This window comes from Monodelphis domestica, chromosome 3 (genome assembly GCF_027887165.1).
Source record: "Monodelphis domestica isolate mMonDom1 chromosome 3, mMonDom1.pri, whole genome shotgun sequence".
In the NCBI taxonomy this organism is placed as follows: Eukaryota; Metazoa; Chordata; class Mammalia; order Didelphimorphia; family Didelphidae; genus Monodelphis; species Monodelphis domestica.
The window spans coordinates 103918609-103941827 of NC_077229.1; the positions used below are offsets into that span (position 1 = coordinate 103918609).

General features: G+C 37.8%; 1 protein-coding gene across 5 annotated transcripts in view; it reads right to left on the minus strand.

The window, feature by feature from the left end:
- Nucleotides 1-23219, minus strand: part of ARHGAP39 (Rho GTPase activating protein 39) — a 426284-nt gene that overhangs the window by 26166 nt on the left and 376899 nt on the right. For 3 of the 5 annotated variants that reach the window (XM_056822906.1, XM_056822904.1, XM_056822905.1), the window contains exon 7: nucleotides 2429-2521. The exons of the other annotated variants lie outside the window; for them this stretch is intronic. In XM_056822906.1, the coding sequence (XP_056678884.1) occupies nucleotides 2429-2521 (93 nt within the window). The remainder of the gene's footprint in view (nucleotides 1-2428; nucleotides 2522-23219) is intronic. 5 annotated transcript variants of the gene reach the window in all.

Consider the following 23219-nt stretch of genomic DNA (forward strand, 5'->3'; position numbering starts at 1 on the left):
GGATGCATCTCTGCTTCTTCCTGTTAGAGAAGCAGTGATTCCCTGGAAGGCCAGGCTTTTCTGCATGGCACATTAGAAAGCACTCTGTCCTAGTATGTAGTTCTAGACTATTAGAGTCAAAAGGGATATCAAAAGCTTTGCTAGAATTCCTAAGCTCAGTTCAGGTTCCACCTTCTACTAATTACTAGGGCCCCTTTCCAGTTAACCAATCAAATAACAAAAATTTATGAGGTATCTATTTACTAGGCACTGCTAGGCATAGGGGACGTCAAGACAAAAATGAAATAATTCCTTCGTTCTTTTGTTGAATATGTGTATATGTCTAAATATATAAAAACATATACAAAATAAACATATAGAAATTTCAGGGGAAGAAGAATACCAGCATCTGGGGGATTGGGAAAGGACCCATCTAATCTGAACTTTGCAGGAAAGTAGAATTCTACAGTGGAGATAATGAAGGAAGGCATTGTGGGCATGAGGAAGTCGGTGTAAAAGCAAAAGAGAAGGGAAAGGAGTTGTATGTAAAGAACAGAAACAAGGCCAGTTTGGGTGGAATGCAGAGTATGTGAAGGGAAGTAATGAATAATAAGCCTGGAAAGGTATATTTTGTATATATATATATATATATTTTTTTTTGAGTAGGTACTATTCAGTTCTTTTCTCTGAATTCTCTGTAATTAGCTTTAAAAATTTTTTGCTAAATGAAATATTCCAACCATACCTGAACAGGTATAGTGTTTACAATATTTAACCCTGGACAAGTGGTCATTTAGTCTTTCCTTGAAGACTTTCAGTGAGGGGAAATTGATTATTACCCAAAGCAGCCCATCACTGTTTTAGACAGCTCTAATTGTTAGGAAGTTTTTCTTTTTACAGAGCTAAAATATGCTGGCCCTTTAAATAGCTATCATGATCCCTAACCCTTCTTCTTATGTGATCCTTTTATGATTTGGTATCCATTCAGTGTTCTCACCAATCTGGTGTCCTTCTCTAGACCTACACCACTTCATTAATAACATTATCTGTAATATGTGGTATCCAGAACTGTACACAAAAGTTCAGATGTAATCTGACCAAAGGAGACAACAGTGGAATAACTGCTCCCTTTATTTTGGACACCATGTTTCAGTGACTGCAGTCCAAAATCACACAAGCATTTTTAGGTGCCATGTCATAAGACTAATTCATATTTAATCCCCCCCCCCCCCAATTTTGCAAACTACACTTTATATTTATTCCAATTAAATTCCAGTCTCTATTTAATTCTACTATTCCAGTCTATTGGAATCTTTGGAGACCTTTCTGATTATGTCCCCCAATATTTTAGCTCTCTTCTTCCCAGTTTTCGGTTATCTCTTCTTAGTAATGAGCATTTTTTACCATACACTTTACTGACTCTAGTATGGCTTTTGTGGGCTTGAGCCTACAAGAGTAGGGCTACATCTTCTATTTTTCCACTGCCCCACACCATACTACAGAGTTTATAGTAAAGCATGGTGTCCTGTACATTTTTCCTGACTGAATGACAAACTGGAAATCTCAGTCTATGGAGAAATCCTCTCCAGAGAAACACTAAGGAAGTCAAGGATTCCTGTACATTTGCCTCAGCAAGACCAAGTCGTGCGCTTTGGGAAGAAGGTACTCCCCTGCAAATGGGAGCTCTAGAGGACAGAGAAATTCTCTGGGCTCCCTAGTCCAGCAATTCTGCAGGTTATTATTGTTCTTTGGGCCACAGAAATTATAGAGAAGATCTGTTCAAAGACAATTCATGGTGGCTGGCTCTGGGCCTCCACAAGGAAGTCACTGTGACACATACTTACCTGCCTGGACCAACATTTTGGCATGAAATATATAATGCCCCCCTACTCCCATTCCCACCCACATTGAGAAAGCAGAGATTTTAGTGATGAAAATGCCCTTTAGCAACAAGCTGTAAGAAGTCATCAGAGGCAGTTAGCTAGGCAGGACTGGGCTCACAGCCTCCAAACACCAAAAATATCCCTCTCCATTGTCAGTTCCTAACTCCACCAAATGGGGGAGGGGGGGTAAGGGAAAAAAGAAAATTTAAAAATGCAATATTTGGTTTAAAATTTTTAATTTGACTAGCTCTATTCTGCCAATTGCCTCACCCTCAATAATACTTTTTAAAAAAAGGATCTCATGGAAATAAGTGAGAGGCATATACTTCTTTATGCTATCTTCCTGAAAGTGGTTTAGCTATGGCCTCTTTTTCCTAGTAGATTAGGGCCTCTCTTGTGGCCTCTTTCCCCCACTCCTCTTCCCTAGCTTATTGTGCAAGGAGAGGCTAGTTCCCAAGCCCAGGAGCATTAAGAGAAGGGCAAAACAGACTGAAGAAAAGCAGGTTTGGCATGGTTAAGATCTAGAGAGGAAGCTGCTAAGAGAAGAGTTGGTGGATGGACCCTACCATCGTGCTCTTCAAAATAGGGCTTGGGTTTCTTTCTCAATTTGGATTTCTTCTTAGTGTTCCTTTCCAGCAGCTCTTTTATGTGCTGAGTCACTGGGGAACAAACAAAACGATGAGGACAACAGAAGTGTGCATGTATGCACACATGCGCTCTCTCTCTCACTCTCTCTCTCTCTCTCTCTCTCTCTCTCTCTCTCTCTCTCTCTCTCTCTCTCTCAGAAACAATCATGACAAAAAAAGACATCTTGTTTTCAGAGACAGTGAATCAGCAGCCATATTACAGACATCTGTCATTTCATCTTTCAGAAAATAAATATATACAAGTTGAAGAAACAGTCTGAACCAAGGAGGCCAGCATGCTAGGTGGCATTGTTTGGCAAGGAAGAAATCACTGCTTTGGTCATTCCAACCCACCAAGAGGTTATAAAGTAATGCTATAAGAAGCAATTAGCTAATATAATAACTTCTGACCATACAGGCAGGTTGATAACCTTAGAGGCCCACCTGGGGAAGTAAGTCTTCCATTTTCTTCCAAAAAGGTTTTTTTGGGTCCATTGTAAAAGGCTCACCTGTTCAGCTCTATCAAAAAGGTGAGGGAATATGACTGTGGTTCACTTCAAGGGGACCCTGCTAGAAGTGGGTTTAATCTTTAGTCCTAGGAGAGGGGGACCAGGCTGCTGTTGCATGTGTAGGCATGACTATGTGTGTGTGTATCTCTGGTCTATTATGCAGTAAAGGTATGAAGCATTGGAATAGGGAAAAGAAAAGACCATTGGAGTTTTCTCAATGTTGGATTTCCATGATTTTGGACATTTCTTGCAGGAGATGAAGATGAATGCCTTCTAGTTCTGTCTCAAACCTCACATGGCCATTTCTTTGATATTCCAATTCAACAAATATTTCTAAAGTAGCCATTGTGTAATGGGTTATGAATATGTGAAGTTATATTAAGTATATAAAGAAAAAAATGATAATTCCTTGTTCTTAAGGCACTTACAATCTAAATGTGTGGACCTTTTCTTTGTTTTTCATCCCAGTTCCAAATGATGTTTCCATAATCAGACCCTAAAGGCTGGGACTATTTCTTACTCAACACACTTAATAGGTGCTTGGCAAACACTTTTTGAATTGACTCCAATTGTGTGAGAGGATTTAGGCAGGAAGGATTCAGTTGAAGGTAAGGGACCCTAGACACTTCTCTTTCTCCCACTTCTTCTGTCATCTGCAAGCTCACCCTCTTTCCCCCTTTCTACCAAAGGTAACAGGGGACAAGGAACACATCAATGCAGCCTAGCCTATCCTAGGAACAAACAGAGTGACTGAGTTTGGTCTGGCCTTGGGCTCTGGCCCTTCCACACTGTCCCAGGGTGGGATGAGAGAGACTTTATAGTCCTGAGGTAATCAGGAGGCTCAGTTTGCTCCAAAGCTGATCACAGGATCTGAAAACAAGTTTTCTGCAAATGGAAAATGACAGTGGAGAAAAAAAATAAGGGATGGAACATGAGTAATCATAAGCAGAGGGCAGGTATAACAATAAGATATCACTGCTGGCCTCTGAGGCAAAGTAGACTAAGGGATGAAACACTGGCTTTTCATTACTGGGCAGGCTGGGGTAGCAGCCTTCCTGTGGGAGATGGGATGTAGGCTCCTCCAGGATGAACTTCACAGGCCTCTTGTTAGAAGACCAGAGGATTTTCTATGGCTAAAGGACACTTACCTTTCAGTTCCATTTCCATTCCACTCTCAGGTAAAACAAAATAATAATGTATTCTCCCTAATAAGCTGAATCCTATCCTTAGGTATCAGGTAACCCTAGTCCCAAAGCCATTTCACAGCATAATGTACTGCAAATAAGCATTCAAAGGCTTAAAGAAGTTTATAGCAAGAAGGGATCTTAGAGATTGTTTAGGCCCAGAGAAGTTAAATAACTTGACACTGTCACATACGTATTAAGTGAAAAACTAGGATGTGAACAAGGGCCTTGGATTCTAATTTCACCGCTGTTCTTTTCACAAACTCACACTGACCACTGTTCACTAGTTAGTATTCCTTGCCCAAGTCTATTTTGATCACCCTACTCCTGCTTAAAGACTAAACTTTGTATCAGGTTTTGCCATTTTCTGACTATAGTTTCTAATTAAAATATATCAATATATTTTATAGTAATGTATAGTAATTTTAAGAAATAAGTTATTATTTATTTTATAAGATATATATTTATATTAATATAGCTGTTATATGTTATTAATATATTTATACTAATAAAATTCTACCATCTTCTCATTTGACAATGTTCTTTTGAAGTGATTCTAAGGGATTTAGCATCATTAGGTTTCATTTGTATTTGTTTTCCTATATGCTAGCCAAAGCCCAAGGAAGCCTCAAGGCCAGACCCAGTGAAGAAAAGTCTGTATTTAACTCCCAATGCTCTAGTAATTCTGCATCTTGGTACAGACCCAGTCACTAGTCACCTCTTCATGCAGGTTCCTTGGTTCTGATATAATGTTTCCCTCTATTCCTTGCAACCACACACTGAATGCTACAAGTAAGGCTTCCTGAAATCACAAGTGTTTTTCACATTCTAAGTGCTTAATAAATATTTGTTGAAGTGTTGACCACTAAACATTGATATTGGGAATGAAGTGAAAAGCTGAGTTTATGTAAGGAACAATCTGTTAAGCTAGATATACCACCAATTCCTTAAATCCATCTGATGTCTAAACCAAACTCCTATCTTTCTACCTCAAACATACACTCAAGGAAGAGGTGGAAGAGACTTCAGAATTTAATTAGTCCAATGAGTATCTGATCAGAAACCCAATCTAACACACCTAAAAATATTCAATTTCAACTTAAATATTTCTGTGGGGAAAATCTCTCTAGATGAAATCCATTCCATTTTTTGTCAGTGGTTGTGTGTGTTTTTTTAAAGCTTTAATGATGGACTTTGATTTTTATACCACAATCATTTCCCAGTATATAACCCTTCTTTATTAAGTTCCCTCACAACAAAGAAAAAAAGTTAAGCAAAACTCAAATGACATTGACTATATTTGACAGAGAAACAGCATTTTGCTCCTATAGCTTCCCCCTCCATTTCCATTTGAAAGTATGTTTTATCAAATTATGGATATCTTTAACTATTTGGAAATTATTATTTACATCCAATTGAAATCTGACTCTCTTAGTCCTATCATCTGGGGTCAATTAGAATATTAAGAATAAAGGCAGGTAGGTCAGTTAGGCACAGTGGAGAGTGCCAAATCTGGAATCAAATCTGGCCTGAGACACTTCTTAGTTGTGTGACCTTGGGCAAGTCACATAACCTCAATTGCTTAACTTTTAGAATTGATACTAAGATAGAAGGTAGAGGTTAAAAAAACAACAACAACAAAGAAGAAAGGTAGATAATGGGAGATAGATGGAGAAGTGTGGCATCTTACTCCTAGTTACATCCAGTAAGAAGAGTGACAAGAAAAAGCTCAAATTGCACTGACGCCAAGAAAGTAAGGGCAATAAAGAGTTTTTTGTGTTCTATGAGGGAAAAGAGAAGCTCAAAGAAAGATTAAAACACAGATCACTGTGGATAGTGAGATAAGAGGGAAGGAAGGAGTGAACTGAAAATGTCTCACTTTGACCAGATAAAACAAATTTGTTTTATTTTTTAAAAGTTTTTCCATCTGTGGTTAGTTCTCTGTCAGTTCTGTCCTGGATTTGGTGCCATACATGTAGTTTCATTGCTTTCTTCTATTGTGTTTTAAAGTCTGTGGTTATTAAAAATGAATATTACTCTAAGGAAATGTGCAAAAGGAGAACACTTCAATGACTGTTATAGATATTGTAGTGGCTACTGTTGTAGGGAAGTCAAGCAATTCAAAATTCATTCAAACCCATAGTAAAATAAGATTAGTAGTATCAAACCACAAAGTGGTGGAAAATGAAACACAATGCCAAGACAAAACAGTGTTGTATATAACAGTCTAATTCCCAGAAATAAGCAAAGACCTGCAGAGAGGCCTGGCGGTTGGGGGAGTTATTAATTCCTCTATAGTTCTGCATAGGTTCTTGAAGTTGGAAGAACACTAAGAAGACTATTTTTAAAAAACATACATAGCTAACCATTATTTTGAAGAAAAAAACACAACATGAACAAGATAATCATCCTTGACAATTATGTTGTCAAGAATGGAATATGTAAAATTAGAAAAAGGTTAGTGAATAGGTTGGGGCCAGGTTGTGAAGGGCTTTAAAAACTAAACTGAGTAATTTATTTTTTATCCCAGAAACAAGGAAAAACCTTGGAGTTGAATGAGTAGGAGAGTAGTATGGTCAGATCTGCATTTAAGGAAAATTATTTGGCAGTAGTATATAGGATGAGTTAGTGGCATAAAAACTGTAAGATTTGTTGTATAAGTCAATGAGTTATTTTTTGTATTGTTCAATGGATTATTTTATTTATCTGGTAATTTGAATATAAGTACAGCTAGTAAGAAAACGTCTACTTCCTTTTGATGGGTTCAAGCACAGAATAAATAAAACCTAAGGTATTAAAAGAACAAGTTGATATGATTGTTGAACTACTGTCAGTGATCTTTGAAAGACTGATGTGAATGGAGCTGTTACAGGACTGGCAAATGCTGTTCCAGTATAAAACTTAGGTTTTCCTGGCAAATTCTGAAATGTACTACTAAAGGTATGACTAGAGAATATCTAGAAAAGCAAGACTACTTCTTTCATTAACAAAGAGAATTCATCAAAACCAAGTTATGTAGGACAAATTGCATTTCTTTTTTGGAAAAGGTTAACAGATTGATAGATACATGAGGATGTCACAGTTAGTTTATTAAGTAAGACATTACTCTCATGCCATCCTGGTGGACAAGATGGTGAGAAGAGGGCTAAAAAATAGTATAGTTAAAGAGGATATGGAGACAGGTAGAATGCCCTGACCCAAAGAACAGTCGTTAATGATTCCACATCAACTTATTAGGACTTTGATGGGAGTGCCCTAGAGATTAGTAGCTTGCCTCTGTGCTTATTTGACACATTTCAGCAATGCTTTGGATGAAGACATACTTTTGTGGAGGACATAAAAGCTGAAAGGGATAGCTAATTTGTTGGATGACAGACTCAGGATCCTAAAAGATCTTGACAAATTAGACTATTTTAGCTGGGAATTGGGAATTTCCCAAGAAATATTCTGTTTGGAGTGATAATAGTAGTACCTAGAACTAAACACAGAGTTTCAATGCAGTTCTACCACTGCATGGGAAAGAACAAAACTAAGCTTTCCTAGTCCTATATATTAAACTTCTCTAAAATTACAGGAGCACATTTAGCTGTTGACTCATTTTGAACTTGCAGTTCATTAAAACCTCTGGATCTATTTTAGATAAACTACTATACTGTACTTGTGAGACTGATTTTATTTAATGTAAATTAAGATTTTACATTTACTCATGGTAAATTTCATCTCACTCAATCCAACCCAATATGACACTGCTACTTACTATCTGGGTGGTCTCTGGGTCTCAGTTCCTCATCTGTAAAATGAGAGGGCCAGGAGGACAAGATGGTGTCTAAGAACCCTTTGGACTCTAAAGCTATCTTCCTATGAACTAAGCACAATATATGGAAGTTGGAGAGAGGCAGACTTTAGACTGATGTAAGGAAACTTCAAAATACTGATAGCTACTAAAAAATGGAATAGGCTGCCTTAATGGGTTAGAGGTTCCTCACCACTAGAAGTCTTCAAGTGAAGACTGGATGATCACTTGACAGATATATTGTTGATGGAAAGTAAAAGTTGGATTAGATGGCATTTGAGATCTGTTCCAACTCAGAGTCTATGATTATAATACAGTTTATTCATTGCAACCCCTCAACTCTTTAAAGAAAGTTATCATGTCTCTTCTCACCATTTGCCCTCCTTCTTGCAAGTCTTTTATTCCTTTTTGAGGGATTCTACAACAGTGGTGTCATACTCAAACATCAATGGATACCTGCATATTGACTTAGAAAATGCCAAATTAACATTATCTACATTGTACTGTATTTTTATTTGTTAAACGTGTCACAATTATATTTTAATCTGGTTCTGGCTGCACTGATCTTTCCACCATTCTAGCTGCCTCTCCTAATTTTGCTTTCAATTGCCTATAAAATGCCATGCTTCAAACTGAAAATATTCCTGCAGATATATTCTGAACAATACAGGAGAAAATAGGATTATTGTCTCCTTTGTTTTGGTCACTATGCCTCTGTCATAGTTATCACCATTCTTATTACTATAAACTTATACTTATTCTAAACCTAATAATAATTATGCTTTGTTTTCCCTGATCTAGACTTGTGATTTTTTTAGTAAAGGGAATTCTAGGTGAGGAAACTTCCTCTATTTATGTGAACTGGAAACTTCTGCAACTTGCTGTGTGAGAAAATTTCCCAGGATACTGAGAAGTTAAGTGAGTTGCCCAGGTTCTCATAGTCTATATGTGACCATACTATGACCATATTAATGTGGCTTCATATTAGCAGAGTACAGAATCTATTCCTCATAATGACAGTGCTCTCTGTCTGTTTGTCTCTCTCTTTAACCCTTACTTCTATTTTAGAATCAATACTGAATTGGGAATGCAAAGGCACCATTAAGAGAAAGAGCAAGGGCAGTTAAGTGGCTGAGTGTTTAGAGCACCAGGCTTGGAGACAGAAGATACAAATCAAATCTGTTCTCAGACACTTCCTAGTTGTGTGACCCTGAGTAAGTCACTTAACTCCTGTTGACTAGTCCTTAAAAAATCTACCACCTGCTAAAGCTCAGATCTTCTGTCTCCAAGCCTGGTGCTCTATCCATTGAGCTACTTTAGCTGCCTTTGCGCTCTCTCTCTCTCTCTCTCTCTCTCTCTCTCTCTCTCTCTCTCTCTCTCTCTCTCTCTCTCTCTCTCTCTCTCTCTCTCTCTCTCTCTCTCTCTCTCTCTCTCTCTCTCATGCCCTTGCATTCCCAATCACCTAGGCTTTCCCCCTTGTACGTCTCTTTTTATTGATCCCTATATCCAATTAGTCACATTTTTAGGCTCTTTTTTCTTTTCCATTTCCATGGAGAGTTACTATCCTAGATCAAGCTGTTATTACTTTTTACCCAACCTATTACAAATCAGTTTCCTAAGTAGTTTTTCAGACTAGCTTCTTCCTCCACTAATTCAATCTGTATAGGCCAATGAATTCATGAACCTAATAAAGCCTAAAGGCCTCCTACTCTTCCTCCATTTAATAAGTCCAGGCCTTTCTCTTCAAGTAGTCTCCCCTCTATTTTCAAGTCTCAGTTTCTGGGCCATGTCTTTCCAATCTTGTGGTAAGCCTTTATAGGCTTGTGTCCAGGTCTGAATGGCACCTATGCTGGGTGTTCAGAGAACAGAACCAGGAAAAAAACGGGCAAAAGTTGCAAAGAGGCAAATTTGGGTCTGTTGTATGGAATAACTGCCTAATAATCAGCTGTCCCAAAGTGGAATGGGCTGCCTAACAGGGGGTGGATTTTGCCTTCTTTGCAGTCTTTGAGCAGAAGTTAAATAACCCATTGTAAGGTATAGAATAGTGGGGATTCCTTTGGGTATGGATTAGAGTAGATGCCACTTTCAAATTCTTTGGAATATAATTAGAATCCACAGGACCACAAGCTTTAGAAGTGATCTAAATTTTGCCTCTTCATTTTATAAACAGGAAAATGAAGGCCCAGAGAGGATACATGACTTGTTCAAAGCTATGACATTACTAAGAAGTAAATCTGGGATTCAAACTAGTCTTCTCAGTTGCTCTCCTGCAGACACGTTGTGTCCTACACCCTGGGGGATCCAGCACAAGAATGAGAACAGAAGGTGATCTATCCCTTCTTCACACCAGTCATTCATTTAACATTCTTTTAATATCTGGCTGGAGGTCTGAACTCTCCAAATAACAGCTCTGAGGAGCTCCAGGCATGACTGCAATGCAGCCAGCCTGCTCAGCTCTCAGTCATCGAAGATGGGCCAGGGTTGAGCTTCCTTGGGGCTGCTGGCAAAGAGAAACCTGACAGATGAGTTTGGTTCCATGTAAGCCCTGGCTGTCACACTGGTGACCTTTCAATCCTCCCAACCAATAAAGTGGTGCTAGGGTGAAATGTTGGTTTCCTTCTGGAAAACATGTGGGTGGCACAGTTTGGTCTTTCAAGGACAGAGGCAGCCTCTATATAAAGGGAGATGAACTCATTACTTTGTGGGAAAGGCAGACCCCTGACTGAGAGCCAGAAACTTGTTGGCAGGGTGAGTTAATCCATACAGTACTTATGAAGAAAACTCAAAAACAAGCCTTTAATTTTTTGAGGCTGACAATGTTGCCATAATTTTTCATGGAAGCTGCTGGGACAGGAGTGGGTGGCATGAGGTGGGGGTAGATAAAAGCTACAGTCTCACTGGGAAGTTGTCACAGCAGCTGCAATCCTTCTGCTCCTTTTGTGGCCTGTACAAGGGGACTGATAAAAAGGAACATAGGCACTGTTGCCCAAATTCCTGGCAGGAACCATGCCCAGCAGGGAGAGCAGCAACAAGAACAGAGAGGGGGCTAAAAGAACATGACGTCAACCTCTGAGGAGTATAAAGCAGTTGGGTTTTCTGGGCCTCTGAACCTAGGGGAGAACAGACCTTGCTCTGTGTTGTACCCTACTTCTCCTCATACATGAACTCCAGGAGCCAGTACTGAGGCTGAGAGCTAGGCATGAGAACAAAAGGAGAGCTTTGTCTTTACAGAAAGGAAGTTTCACTCCCAAAGGGCAAATACTCCCCAAATGAGTTGCTCCCCAAAACTGCTTGCCACAGAGAGTGATGGCTCAGGCCACATCTTTTTCTTAAAGGGCTGGGAGCTAGAATATATCTTCTAGGCATCATAGGAGGTGCTAATGCTACGAACAGGCTATGCCTTCAGCCTAATATTAACCTCTCTCCACACAGAGTGGAATGGGGAAGTCATTTGACCTATTGTCAGGTTGCCACATGCCCTAGCTATATAGAATGCTTTCGTGTGTCTGATTATTGACCCTGGTTTTAGCTATGTTAGGACAAAATGGCTCTGGACTTGGATCTAGTCAAATGATGCTTACACTACCCTGTTTGTATGAACTTCCTCTTCCTATTAAAACCTTAGTTAGCAGGGAAATTCAAATGTCAGGCAGATAAGAGGCCTGGACATAGAAGACAGAAAGACCTGAATTTGAATCCTGTCTTGCTAGCTATGTGATGTGTGTTACTTGACCTTTCTTTGGCCTCAGTTTCCTTATCTATAAAATAAGGATAACAGAGCACCAAGTTTTAAGAAGGTTGCTGTCAGGAATGAATGAAATAATATATGTACTTTGCAAACCATAAAGTGATATATAAATTCCATGATGGTGATGATGTCATCTAGTCCAGTCTGTACCAGGAATCTCTTCTATCACATCCCAGACAAGAGATCATTTAGTTTTCACTTGAAGATCTTAGTGATGAGGAAACCAGTAATTCTGGGGCAGTCCACTTCATTTCTGGATAATTCTAATCATTATGTAAATTTTTCCTTACATCAGGCAGAAATCTGTTTCTCCAAAGTTATTATCCTCTCACTCCAGTTTTTTTTTTTTAAACCCTTACCTTCCGTCTTGGAGTCAATACTGTATATTGGCTCCAAGGCAGAAGAGTGGTAAGGGCTAGGCAATGGGGGTTAAGTGACTTGCCCAGGGTCACACAGCTGGGAAGTGTCTGAGGCCAGATTTGAACCTAGGACCTCCCATCTCTAGGCCTGGCTCTCAATCCACTGAGCTACCCAGCTGCCCCCTTCACTCCAGTTTTATACAACTTCAGAAGCCAAATAAAACAACTCTAATCCCTCTTTTTAAAATACTTCTTCAAAGCTTAATAATGGTTTTGAGGTCTCTCATAAGTCTTCACTACTCCAGTCTAAACATTTACTATTTCCTCAGCAATTAAAAAAACAAACAAACAAAAAAACCCTTACCTTCTGTCTTGGAGTCAATATTGTGTATTAGTTCCAAGGCAAAAGAGTGGTAAGGGCTAGGCAATGGGGGTCAAGTGACTTGCCCAGGGTCACATAGTTGGGAAGTATCTGAGGCCAGATTTGAACCTAGGACCTCCAGTCTCTAGGACTGGCTCTCAATCCACTGAGCTACCCAGCTGCCCCCCTCAGCAATTTTCTAAAATGGAATGGCTTCAGTTCCCTCACTAGGATCGAATAGTTGACTCTGTTTGCCTATGTCCTACCTAAAACATGGCACCTAGAATATATCTGACAAATGGCCCTGTTTGAAGACATTCCATAAGAGGTGGAATTTAGTTTCCTTTTGGGGCAGCCTAGAGTACACTGAAATGGTTCCCATGTTGAAGAACTTTATGCTTTATATTACTTGGGTAAATCAGTCCATTTTCTCATCTGTAAAATAAGGGGTTTGGACTCTATGGCTTTAAGTGGTCCCTTCCAAGCTCTAAATCTATGATCCATGGATACTGTTTGAATAGTCTTTGAAAAAATTTCTCATCTCATAATGCTACCTTGCCTCTTAGCATGAAATTACTGCTGTCTATTGCTCCTGATTCTACTCTGAGACCAAGTAAATAAAATATATTTAGTTCAAATCTGACAGCTCCACAGCGAATACATTTCATTGACCAGATATGGAATGAAGTGTTCAAAATGTTACCGTGTTTGAAATGGTTTAAGCCACAAAGGATTTCTACTGAAGGATCCTTCTAAAGGAGGTTCCACTAAAGACTGAATAAGGAACTAAAGGAATGGGCTATGTTTGGATCTTGTTTAAGACATTTTAATTTTTGCAGTGTCAAAGACTTGATTAAAAAATTTTAAATCCTTTTAAACAAAGGCAAAAGAGGGATAAAAAGTCACAGTGAACAGATTACTAATACGCTCCCATTCTCAAACAAAGTAAAGAAGCATTGGGATTCTGATTAACTACATTCAAGAATGTTGTTGATATGACATCTACAAGACAGATAAAGCACCTACTTGAGAGAGTTATGGTGAGAAAGCTGGACAAGACCTGGTTTTCTTTATCTTCAAAATGATTTATTACAAAACTAATGTTATATGGACATACCTCATTTTATTGTGCTTTGCAGACATTGTGTTTTTTAAAAATTAAAAGTTTCTGGAAATTCTGTTTTGAACAATTCTATTGGTACCATTTCCCCTACAGAATATGATCACTTTATGTCTCTAAAGAAGAGTTTTGGAATTCTTGCACTATATCAAACTTTTTTGGTTATTATTATATATTATGGCATTCTGTGATCAATGATCTTTGATGGTACTTTTTAAATTATTTTGTGATGCCATAAACCTTGCCCATACAAGGCAGTGTGATGCCATAAACCTTGCCCATACAAGGCAGTGATCCTAAATGATAAATGTTGTGTGTTTTGTTTCACCTGACTGACTGTTCTAATCTCCTTCTCAGACTTCCCTACTCCTTGACACACAATAATATTGGAATTAAGCCAATGAAAAAACCTACAATGGCCTCTAAGTGTTCAAGTTAAAGGAAGAGTCAGTAGATATGACAACCATAACTGTCATCAATTCATCATTGTCTTATTTTAAGAAATTGCCACAGGCACCCACAGCCAGCATTACCATAATCAGTCAGCAGCTATCAACATTGAGGCAAGACTTTCCACCAGCAAAAAGACGATGACTCACTATCAGATGATGTTTAGCATTTCTAGAAATAAAGTATTTTAAAATTAAGATATGTATGCTTTGTTTAGATATATTATTGCACTCTTAATAGATGTCAGTATAGTATAAACATAACTTTTATATATAGTAGGAAATAAAAAATTCACAACATTTTATTGTGATGTTTGTTTTATTGCAATAGTATGGAACCAAATCTGCAATATCTCTGAAGTATGCCTGTACATTATTATGACTAATTAAAATTTAGTAATGATTTGCATTTAAATTAATTTTATGCATGCACAAAATATCACAATGTTAGTAAATATTCAAAGGATTCTTCATTCTCACTTATGTGTTTGTAGTTTTTTATGTTTTTTTTTGCTTTTCATTGTTTCATAAAAGCCTTCTAGATTTCTTTGCATTCCTAATACTTTGTTGAGCTTAACTGCATCATAATATTCCATTGCATTAATACACTGCTATTGATTTTATCATTCCTCTATTATTGGACATTTAATTTACTTTCATTTTTTTTTGTAGCAATGAAAACCTGTCAAAGGGCATTTGTTTTTTATAACACTTTTAGGGCACAATTCAATTAATAGGATTATTGTGTCAAAGCACATGATTACTTTTGTAACTTTTATTGAGTATTGCCAGACTACTCTCCAAAAATTCTACAAGCCTGCAATTCTACCATGATTATGGATGGCATTCTGTCTTGGGGAAAGAGCTCTCATACTAACAAAATATCACCTTGATATATTGAATAGTCTTGATCAGTACAGCTGGATCATCTAGTGCGGTGATGGTGAACCTTTTAGAGACTGAGTGCCCAAACTGCAATCCTCATGTGCATGTGAGCCTTACCCCTTGCCCCAGATGGGGATGGAGAAAGGGGTTTCATTGGGTGGCTAGGCAGAGGGGTAAGTCATGTGAGAAATATCTTCTGGTGCACATGGAGAGGGAAAAGGGGAATAACCCCTTATGGCACACTCTGGCACGTATGCCATAGACTCACCAACACAGATCTAGCATGTGGAAGGAAGTCAAGTTCAAGAAGACTAGAAATATAGAAAAATGTAGTGTATGAAGAGCTTTAAATGTCAAACAAGAGGACCTTATTTTTAATCATAGGGCAAAAGAATAACTGAAGTTTACTATGGAAGAGAGTGACATGGTCAGATATCTATTTGGTTGGATGTCTATGGTTTATTCTAGTCCACTCATTAATTTCTCTATTTTCTGCCCAGTACTAGAGAGATAGTATAGCATACTGGGTAAGTCTTACTCATGATACCAGTAATGTGATCAAGTTATGTAACCTCAAGCATTTCTCTATGACTTGAAATACTCATGATTATAGATGGCGATCTATCCTGCTGAAGTAGTTCCCATATTAACAAAAATTACAAGTTGTTAATATACTGAATAGTCTTGATGATAATTACGCTTTTTTAAAAAAACACTTACTTACTCTCAGTTCCAAGGCAGAAGAGTGACAAGGGCCAGGCAATTGGGGTTAATTGATTTGCTTAGGGTCACAAAGCTAGGAAGTGTCTGAGGCAAGATCAGAAGAGAGACCTTCCAACTCCAGACATGGCTCTCTATCTCCTGAGCCACCTAACTGCCCTGATGACAATTACTTTTTAATGTTTTAAAGCACAGCAATGTAAGACTACTTTCACAAACTTTTTTGTCTTCTATAATGCCTCGAAATTTTTGTCAGTGTGTTTTCCCATATACATTTCATTAAGATTTTGTTCAGTTCTATATAGAACTTAACCTTTTGGTCAATATTGTATTAAATGTCTAAATTAACTTGGGAAATGTCTAAATTAACTTGGGGAGTATTATTAATTTTACTATATTAATCTGGCCTATCCATAAATGTCTCTTTAATTATTTGTATTTTTTATTAGTGATTATAGTTTTTTAACAGTTGTCCTTATGAAGATTGTGAATTTCTATATATGTTAATTCTCAAATATTTGATGGTCTTAGTGTAAATGGGATTTTTAAAATGACAAATTTTTTTAAAAATTAAAAAAAAAATTTTTATTGCAGTAAGAATGCAGATGACTTTTAAGGTTAATATAGTTGTATACTTGACTTTGTTGCACTCATTTGCCTTTAATTTTTAAGTTGTGACAATTGTATGTTCTAGCTATATTATCATATTATTTGTAAATAATGATATTTTAATCTCTTCATTTCCAGTGCTAATCCCTCTAATAGCTTTTTTCCTGGCTTATTGCAATTATTGGCATTTTTGATACTATGTCAAATGAAAGTAGAGTTTAGTGGGAATACTTCTATTCTTTCTATAATACCTATTAAGTTGGCTTGCTTAAGGTGGAATGCCTTTTATTTTCCTGAAGAAAAATACATCTATAACTATTATTATCATTATTTTAAATCATAATTGTTAGATTTAAATTGAAAGTCTTTCCTGCATTTCTCTTATTAAAATCATTTTTTATTTTTGAATTTACATATTTATTATGTTAACAGTATTTCTGATACTAAACAAACCTTAGAGGCCTGGTATAAATTCTTTTTGATCACAATGAATAATTAAAAAACAACAACAATCTTACATCGGTCTTAGAATCAACAATGGGTATTGGTTCCAAAGCAGAAGAGTGGTAAGGGCTAGGCAATGGGGATTAAGTGACTTGCCCAGAGTCATACAACTAGGAAGTGTTTGAGGCCAGATTTGAATCCAGGGCCTCCCATTTCTAGGCCTGGCTATCAAATCACTGAGCCACATAGTTGCCCTCAATAAGAAATAATTTTTAAACATTGTTTTATGTTCAACAACATGACTGACGTTTTCTTCAAACATGCCCCTTACTTATTTCTGTCAATCGTATCACTATCCCTTTAGTCATTCTGGTTGGTAATTAAGTTAAGAGGGTTTAAAAAAAAATTCTTTTCTTCTCTTTTACACCATAGATCCAAATCACATGCCAAATCCTGGCGAGTCTACATCTGCAATAGCTTTCACAATTGTTAAAGAAATGAAACTAGGAAACTCTCCTGGGCAAAGATCTCAAGTCAGAGGTCTGCAGATGTACCCAGCATGGTCTGAGACTCTGTATTGCAAAATACACACTCTTTCATAGTTTCATGTTTGTCTTACTCAATCCTCCTTTCTGAGAAATCCCCACCTCCCAAAGGGGTAGCCAGACCTATGTGGCTAGCCATCCTTTTACATGAATCAATTTGATATATAATATATAATCATACATTTATGATTAACATAGTAACACTTTTATAGTAACACACAAAATTATTACTCACGTACTCTCCTGGGACTATATTCTTAATCTGGTTACATAGTCTTCTGCCTGGGACTATGTTATTTCTTACTACAAATCATAGTTACATTTCCTAATTCTTAAAGTATTAAGGCACTGATTACTGATTTTCTCATTACATCCGGCAATTCTTCTTTTCTACTATAGCAAACAATCCAAGTGGGGCATTCATTCTTTCTTGCATAGATTATTATAATGGCCTCCTACTTTTTAAATTTGTCGTTCTATTTCCAATATACGTATTCTTTAATCTACCCTCCATATTGCAGCTTTTAATAAAATCCCTGATCATGATATTCTTCCACTTAAAAATTGCCAATGGTTCCCCATTGCTGACTAAATGTTGTTTTAATTCTGATTCTGATATTCAAGGAAGTCCGCAATCTAGAACTTCCCATAGGGTTATTTTATATGTTAATTCCTGTAATAAACAAATGTGGAAGAGGCATAAAGGAAGAGAGAATTTTATGTGTGCAAAATAGAAAGCTGGGGACATCAGCTATCAATTAAGGTGAACATTCCAAAATAGAATGTTCCCAGGAGAGTCATTTGGAGCTGGCCAGGAGAGGAACTGTGAGACTTCCTTGGCTGCTGCCTGAAGGGGGAAGAAGCTGAGAACTGATCCCTATTAGCTTCTGTCCTAGGCTGAAGGACCTTTGGGGAAGCTTCTGGAGCCAGGCTGAGAAAAAATTAACTTTTGTTGGTGGCTTTGTGTAATTGGAAGAAGAAAGAAGATTAAACAGTTATCCTCCCATCTCCTTGATAGACTTGTGTCATGAGGACATTTCCCCAAATCCTCATAACCGTTCCTTATAGATTAGGGAAACCCTCATCCCTCTTACCTCATTTTACCTCAATCTCCATCCTGTTGTTCCCAATAAACCCCCTTACTTGAGAAAAGGAAGAGAAAGGGGTTTTCCTCATAAATTTCATAGTCCATTCAGGGGTGATGGGCGATGCCAAAGGCTTCAAGAAGAGGGTGGTGAAGAGAGGGTTTGAAGTAGGAGGAGGGTAGGAAATAATCTTGATCTATTAGCCATCAATAGTGATCAATAGACAACCCCAGAGTAATGCCCTCTGGTAGTTCTCTCTATTTCTCCAAAGCATCTCTATCTCCATTACCACAGCCAGAGTATATCCTTTAATGCAACTAGAAATATTCTCCACAGATTATTATTTCTAATACACAAACTAGTCAAAATGGACTAGCCTCTCTGCTCCCGTTTCATTTTGTGCTTACCAATTCCCCATGCCTAGAATGGGCTCTTTCCTCACATCAGTATAGTGGTGCTTCTCATGCCATGTCCACCTCCCCATAGGTGCCACCTTCTCTATAAAGCCTTTTCTCCCCTCTTTCCAGCTGAAAGTATTCTCTCCTTTCTCAAATCACTTTATGTGGGCTCCTCCTTTTCCTATTTCATCTTTAGATCCTATGTCTGAATGACAAGATCACATAGAAAGGCATGAGATTCAATATTGTATAATGGACAAAGAGCTGGCCTAGGAGTCAGTGTTCAAGTCCTATTTAGATACACAAAAGTTGCAAGTTTACAGAACCCTTCCGTGCCCCTGGCCACCATCTAAGACTCTTAAGTCTCAGAGACTTAGCCTAGAACTACTGCTAATCAGCCTAGGTAGGAGCAATTTTATCACTTGCTATTCCCTTTACCAATGAAATAGCAATTAAATGCAAAACAAACTACCAAACCTTGGTCCAAACACAGTGCACTGAATAGAGTACATACTTAATAAACATTTGTTAAACTGAAATGGGGTATTTCTAATTATTTCCTTTGGCTTCCTACAAAACAAACTACCAAACCTTTGTCCAAAGACAGTGCACTGAATATAGTACATACTTAATAAACATTTGTTAAACTGAAATGGGGTATTTCCAATTATTTCCTTTGGCTTCCTGATGTCTTTCCTAGCCTTGAATTATGAAGCAGGGTTTGGCTGGAGCTCAAACTGAGCTGATCCTGGAACCATCCTACCACTGTAATCATTAGGTGGATTTGGAGCTGGTTGAAATATTGAACTTAAGGGAATAATTATTAATGGACTTATATAGAAGGAAGTATCTAGCAACAGTCCCTGTCTTCAGAGGGCTCTGCCCTCTTTATAATATTTTGTTTTTATCAACAATAAAAGATAAATAGATAAAAGGCATAAGTGACATCTTTATCCAATTTGGAGAGGACACAGACACGAGTGCTAATGCTTTACAGAAAAGGTTAGAGAGTAATTCATATGAAAAAGATACAAGTGTTTAGTAGCCTGCAAACTCAACATGAATCAATGGTGTAATCTGGCAGTCTTATACACTCAGGCTACATTAACAGAGTGTAATGTTCATTACCCTCCCACTGCCCTACTTCCCGATAAGGGAGGTGACAACTCTGTTATTCTTCTCCACAGTTAGGACATATCTAGAATACTGTGTCCAGCTGTGGTTGCTACATTTTTAGAAGGGCAGTAACACACTGAAGTGCACACAGATGAGAATGAACTGCAGCTATGAGAAGGCTGGAAACAAGGTTATTTAAACTGGATGAAGAATCTCACGATATGATGTCAACAATTTAGCTCTGATAAGTATGCCATCTCTGCCTTCATCAAGGCACCTATAAAAATGCTGTGCACATGTTTTACAGATTCCTACCTAGAAAGAAAGGTTAAACTGTATCCACCTTTAAGGTCCCTTCCAAATCTGAGATTTAAAAATCACAGATAACCTTCTGCTTTAAAAGGGATAATTGTATTAAAGTAAGGATCAGAAAGCTGAAATGGGAGTAAATAAGAAAAAGAATCTAGATTAGTCGTCATCATCTTTTTTTTAAAAGCCTTATTTTCTGTCTTGGAATCAATATCAAGTATTGGTACCAAGGCAGAAAAGCAGTAAGGGCTAGGCAATTGGGGTTAAGAGACTTGCCCAGGGTCACACAACTAGTAAGTGTCTGAGGCTAGATTTGAACCTAGGACCTCCTGTCTCCTGTCTTGACACTGTATCCACTGAGCGACTAACTGTCCCTTAGATTAGTCTTAAATCTGTGCTTCAGTCCATTTGAAAAATTTGGCCTATCTTTTCATAAACTGGTAAAATAAAGACTGTACAAAAGCAGAAAATGTCTGCTTCTTAGTTTAAGAAAGTTGAAACACGATCCGTATATGAAGACAGTTAACGAATCTCATAGCTTTTAGATGGAAAGTGAATTTAAGAATAATAATTTCATTGCTTCAATTCTCACTTGCAATTTACTCAGTAAATGTTACATCTCTGTGATTTTGTTATGTGTCTATATGCTTAATTATTTCCACTGTTAAAATCCCTAATTAAGGTTTTCTCTGAATTCTCTCTTCTGTCAATTTTCAAGTGGAGTGGTTCCTATAGATGTAATTCAAAGACAGTGTAGACATTTTATGCTCATGTAAACCATTTAAGTTACCTTTCCTAGTATATAGGTTCTGGGCAAGGGATCACATACTATGATTATCACCAATGCTTCTCATATTCCGTGTCCTATTGCATTGTAGGTATTCAATAAGTAAGAGAAAAATGATCTGGTTTAGGACTTAGAGAAGCACTAGAGAAACAGCTGAAAGTTCCAATTCTTTTAGTGTTTTAGAATTCTCTGACTATTGATAGGTGAGTACCTATAAGTGATGCACCATGACTTTACACTTTGGTCCACCAAAAGGAGCCACTATAAGGTTGGCCAGGGACATTGCTCTTAAAGGGAGACCAGGCCTTTCATAGAGCCATAGGATTTTAGAATTATAGCTATTTAAATAGTTCATTTAGCTATTTAGTCCAACCTTTACTTAAATGACACCCCCACTACATATGCCAAACAAGTGGTCATTTAACCTTTTTTTAAAGGGAACCCATGCAGTCCATTCTACTCCCCTCTTCCCCCAATTTCTGGTAGGAAATTTATCCTGATATTAAACCTAAATTTGACTCTTCAACTTCCATTCATCACTTCTGGTTCTCCCATCTTCAAGGTTAAATAGAGTCCCATTCTTTTTTCCATATGATAACCCTTCAAATAACTGAACAATGTCTCCCCTAGGTCTTCTCTAGGTCAAACATCCCCGAACAGGGAAAACCAGGATAGTAATTGTAGCTTCAAGTCACAGGGAAGTGATTCATGTGGTTGGGAATTAAGAATCAGTGTCCCTAAATATCTATCCTGTTCTCATATGAACACAGATCATCCTTTCTGTTGTATCATTAAGCTACCTTTCATCTTGTTCTCCAAATTCTATCTTCCTGCCTGTTGACCATAGCTCTTATCTTTGACTCATGCTGCTGGCTTTGAGTTCCTCCTCTCTCTAATCTATCCTCCATTCAGTCACTAAAGTGAATTTCCCCAAGCAGTGTCAACGAGATTGCCATCCTATTCATTAAATAAACTCCAGTGCTCTCATTACTGCTTCCAGGTTCAAATAAAAAATGCTGTTTGGCATCCAAAGCCCTTCATAACCTACACCGCCCCTTCTCATCTTGTTACTCACGGACATTCACTCTTCAATCCAGTGACAATGATCTCTCGTCTGTTCCACAAAATATTAGGTCAGCTCTGGGCATTTTTTCTGGCTGTCCTCCTTACTTAGAATATTCTCCCTCAGGCAAATTGGAACTATGCCCAAAGGGCTATAAAAATGTGCATACCCTTTGATTCTGTAATACCACTACTGGGTCTGTATACCAAAGAGATCTTAAAAAAGGGGAAAGGACCTACTTGTACAAAAATATTTATAGCTGCTCTTTTTGTGATGGCAAAGAAGAAGAAATTGAGAGGATGTCCATCATTTGGGAAATGGTAAAATAAATTGACAGAATACTATTATAAGAAATGACAAGCAGGATGATTTCAGAAAAAGCTGGAAAAAGTTACATGAACTGATGCAGAGCAAAATAAGCAGAACTGGGAGAGCATTGTACATAGTAACAGCAATACTGTATGATGATCAACTGTGAAAGACTTAGCTACTCTCAGCAATACAATGATCGGGGACAATTCTGAAGGATTTATGACAAAGACCACTATCTATTTCCAGAGAAAGAATTGTTGAAGTTAGGTGTAGATCAAAGCATACTATCTTTCATATTAGTTTATTTGTGTCTTTATTTTGGGGTTTTGGTTTTATATGAGTATTCTTTTATAACCATGACCAATACAGAAGTATGTTTTGCATACATGTATATAATAATATATCAAAAGCCAACTCCACCAGCATCGAAGTAATGGTCCTCAAAACCCAGCTACGATGGTTTGGACACGTCATCCGCATGGACCCACAGTGAATACCAAGACAGGTATTCTATGGTGAACTGTCAGCTGGACTCAGGAAACAAGGCCGACCAAAGAAAAGATTCAAGGATCAGCTAAAGTCAAACTTGAAGTGGGCTGGCATTATACCAAAGCAACTAGAACTCGCTGCCTCTGACAGAAGCAGCTGGCGAACCCACATTAACCACGCCGCCACCACCTTTGAAGATGAACGATGTCAATGTCTTGCTGCTGCGTGTGAATGCCGACACCAGGCCACAACTGCAACTCCTATAACAACTGGTGTTCCATGCCCCATGTGCCACAAACTTTGCACCTCAGTCTTTGGACTTCAAAGCCACAGGAGGATACATCGATAGATGATAATGCACAAAGATAATAGTCATACTCGGCTTCCGAGAGACTACTACTACTAATATAATAATACATGTACAACCCAGACCAAATTGTTTAACA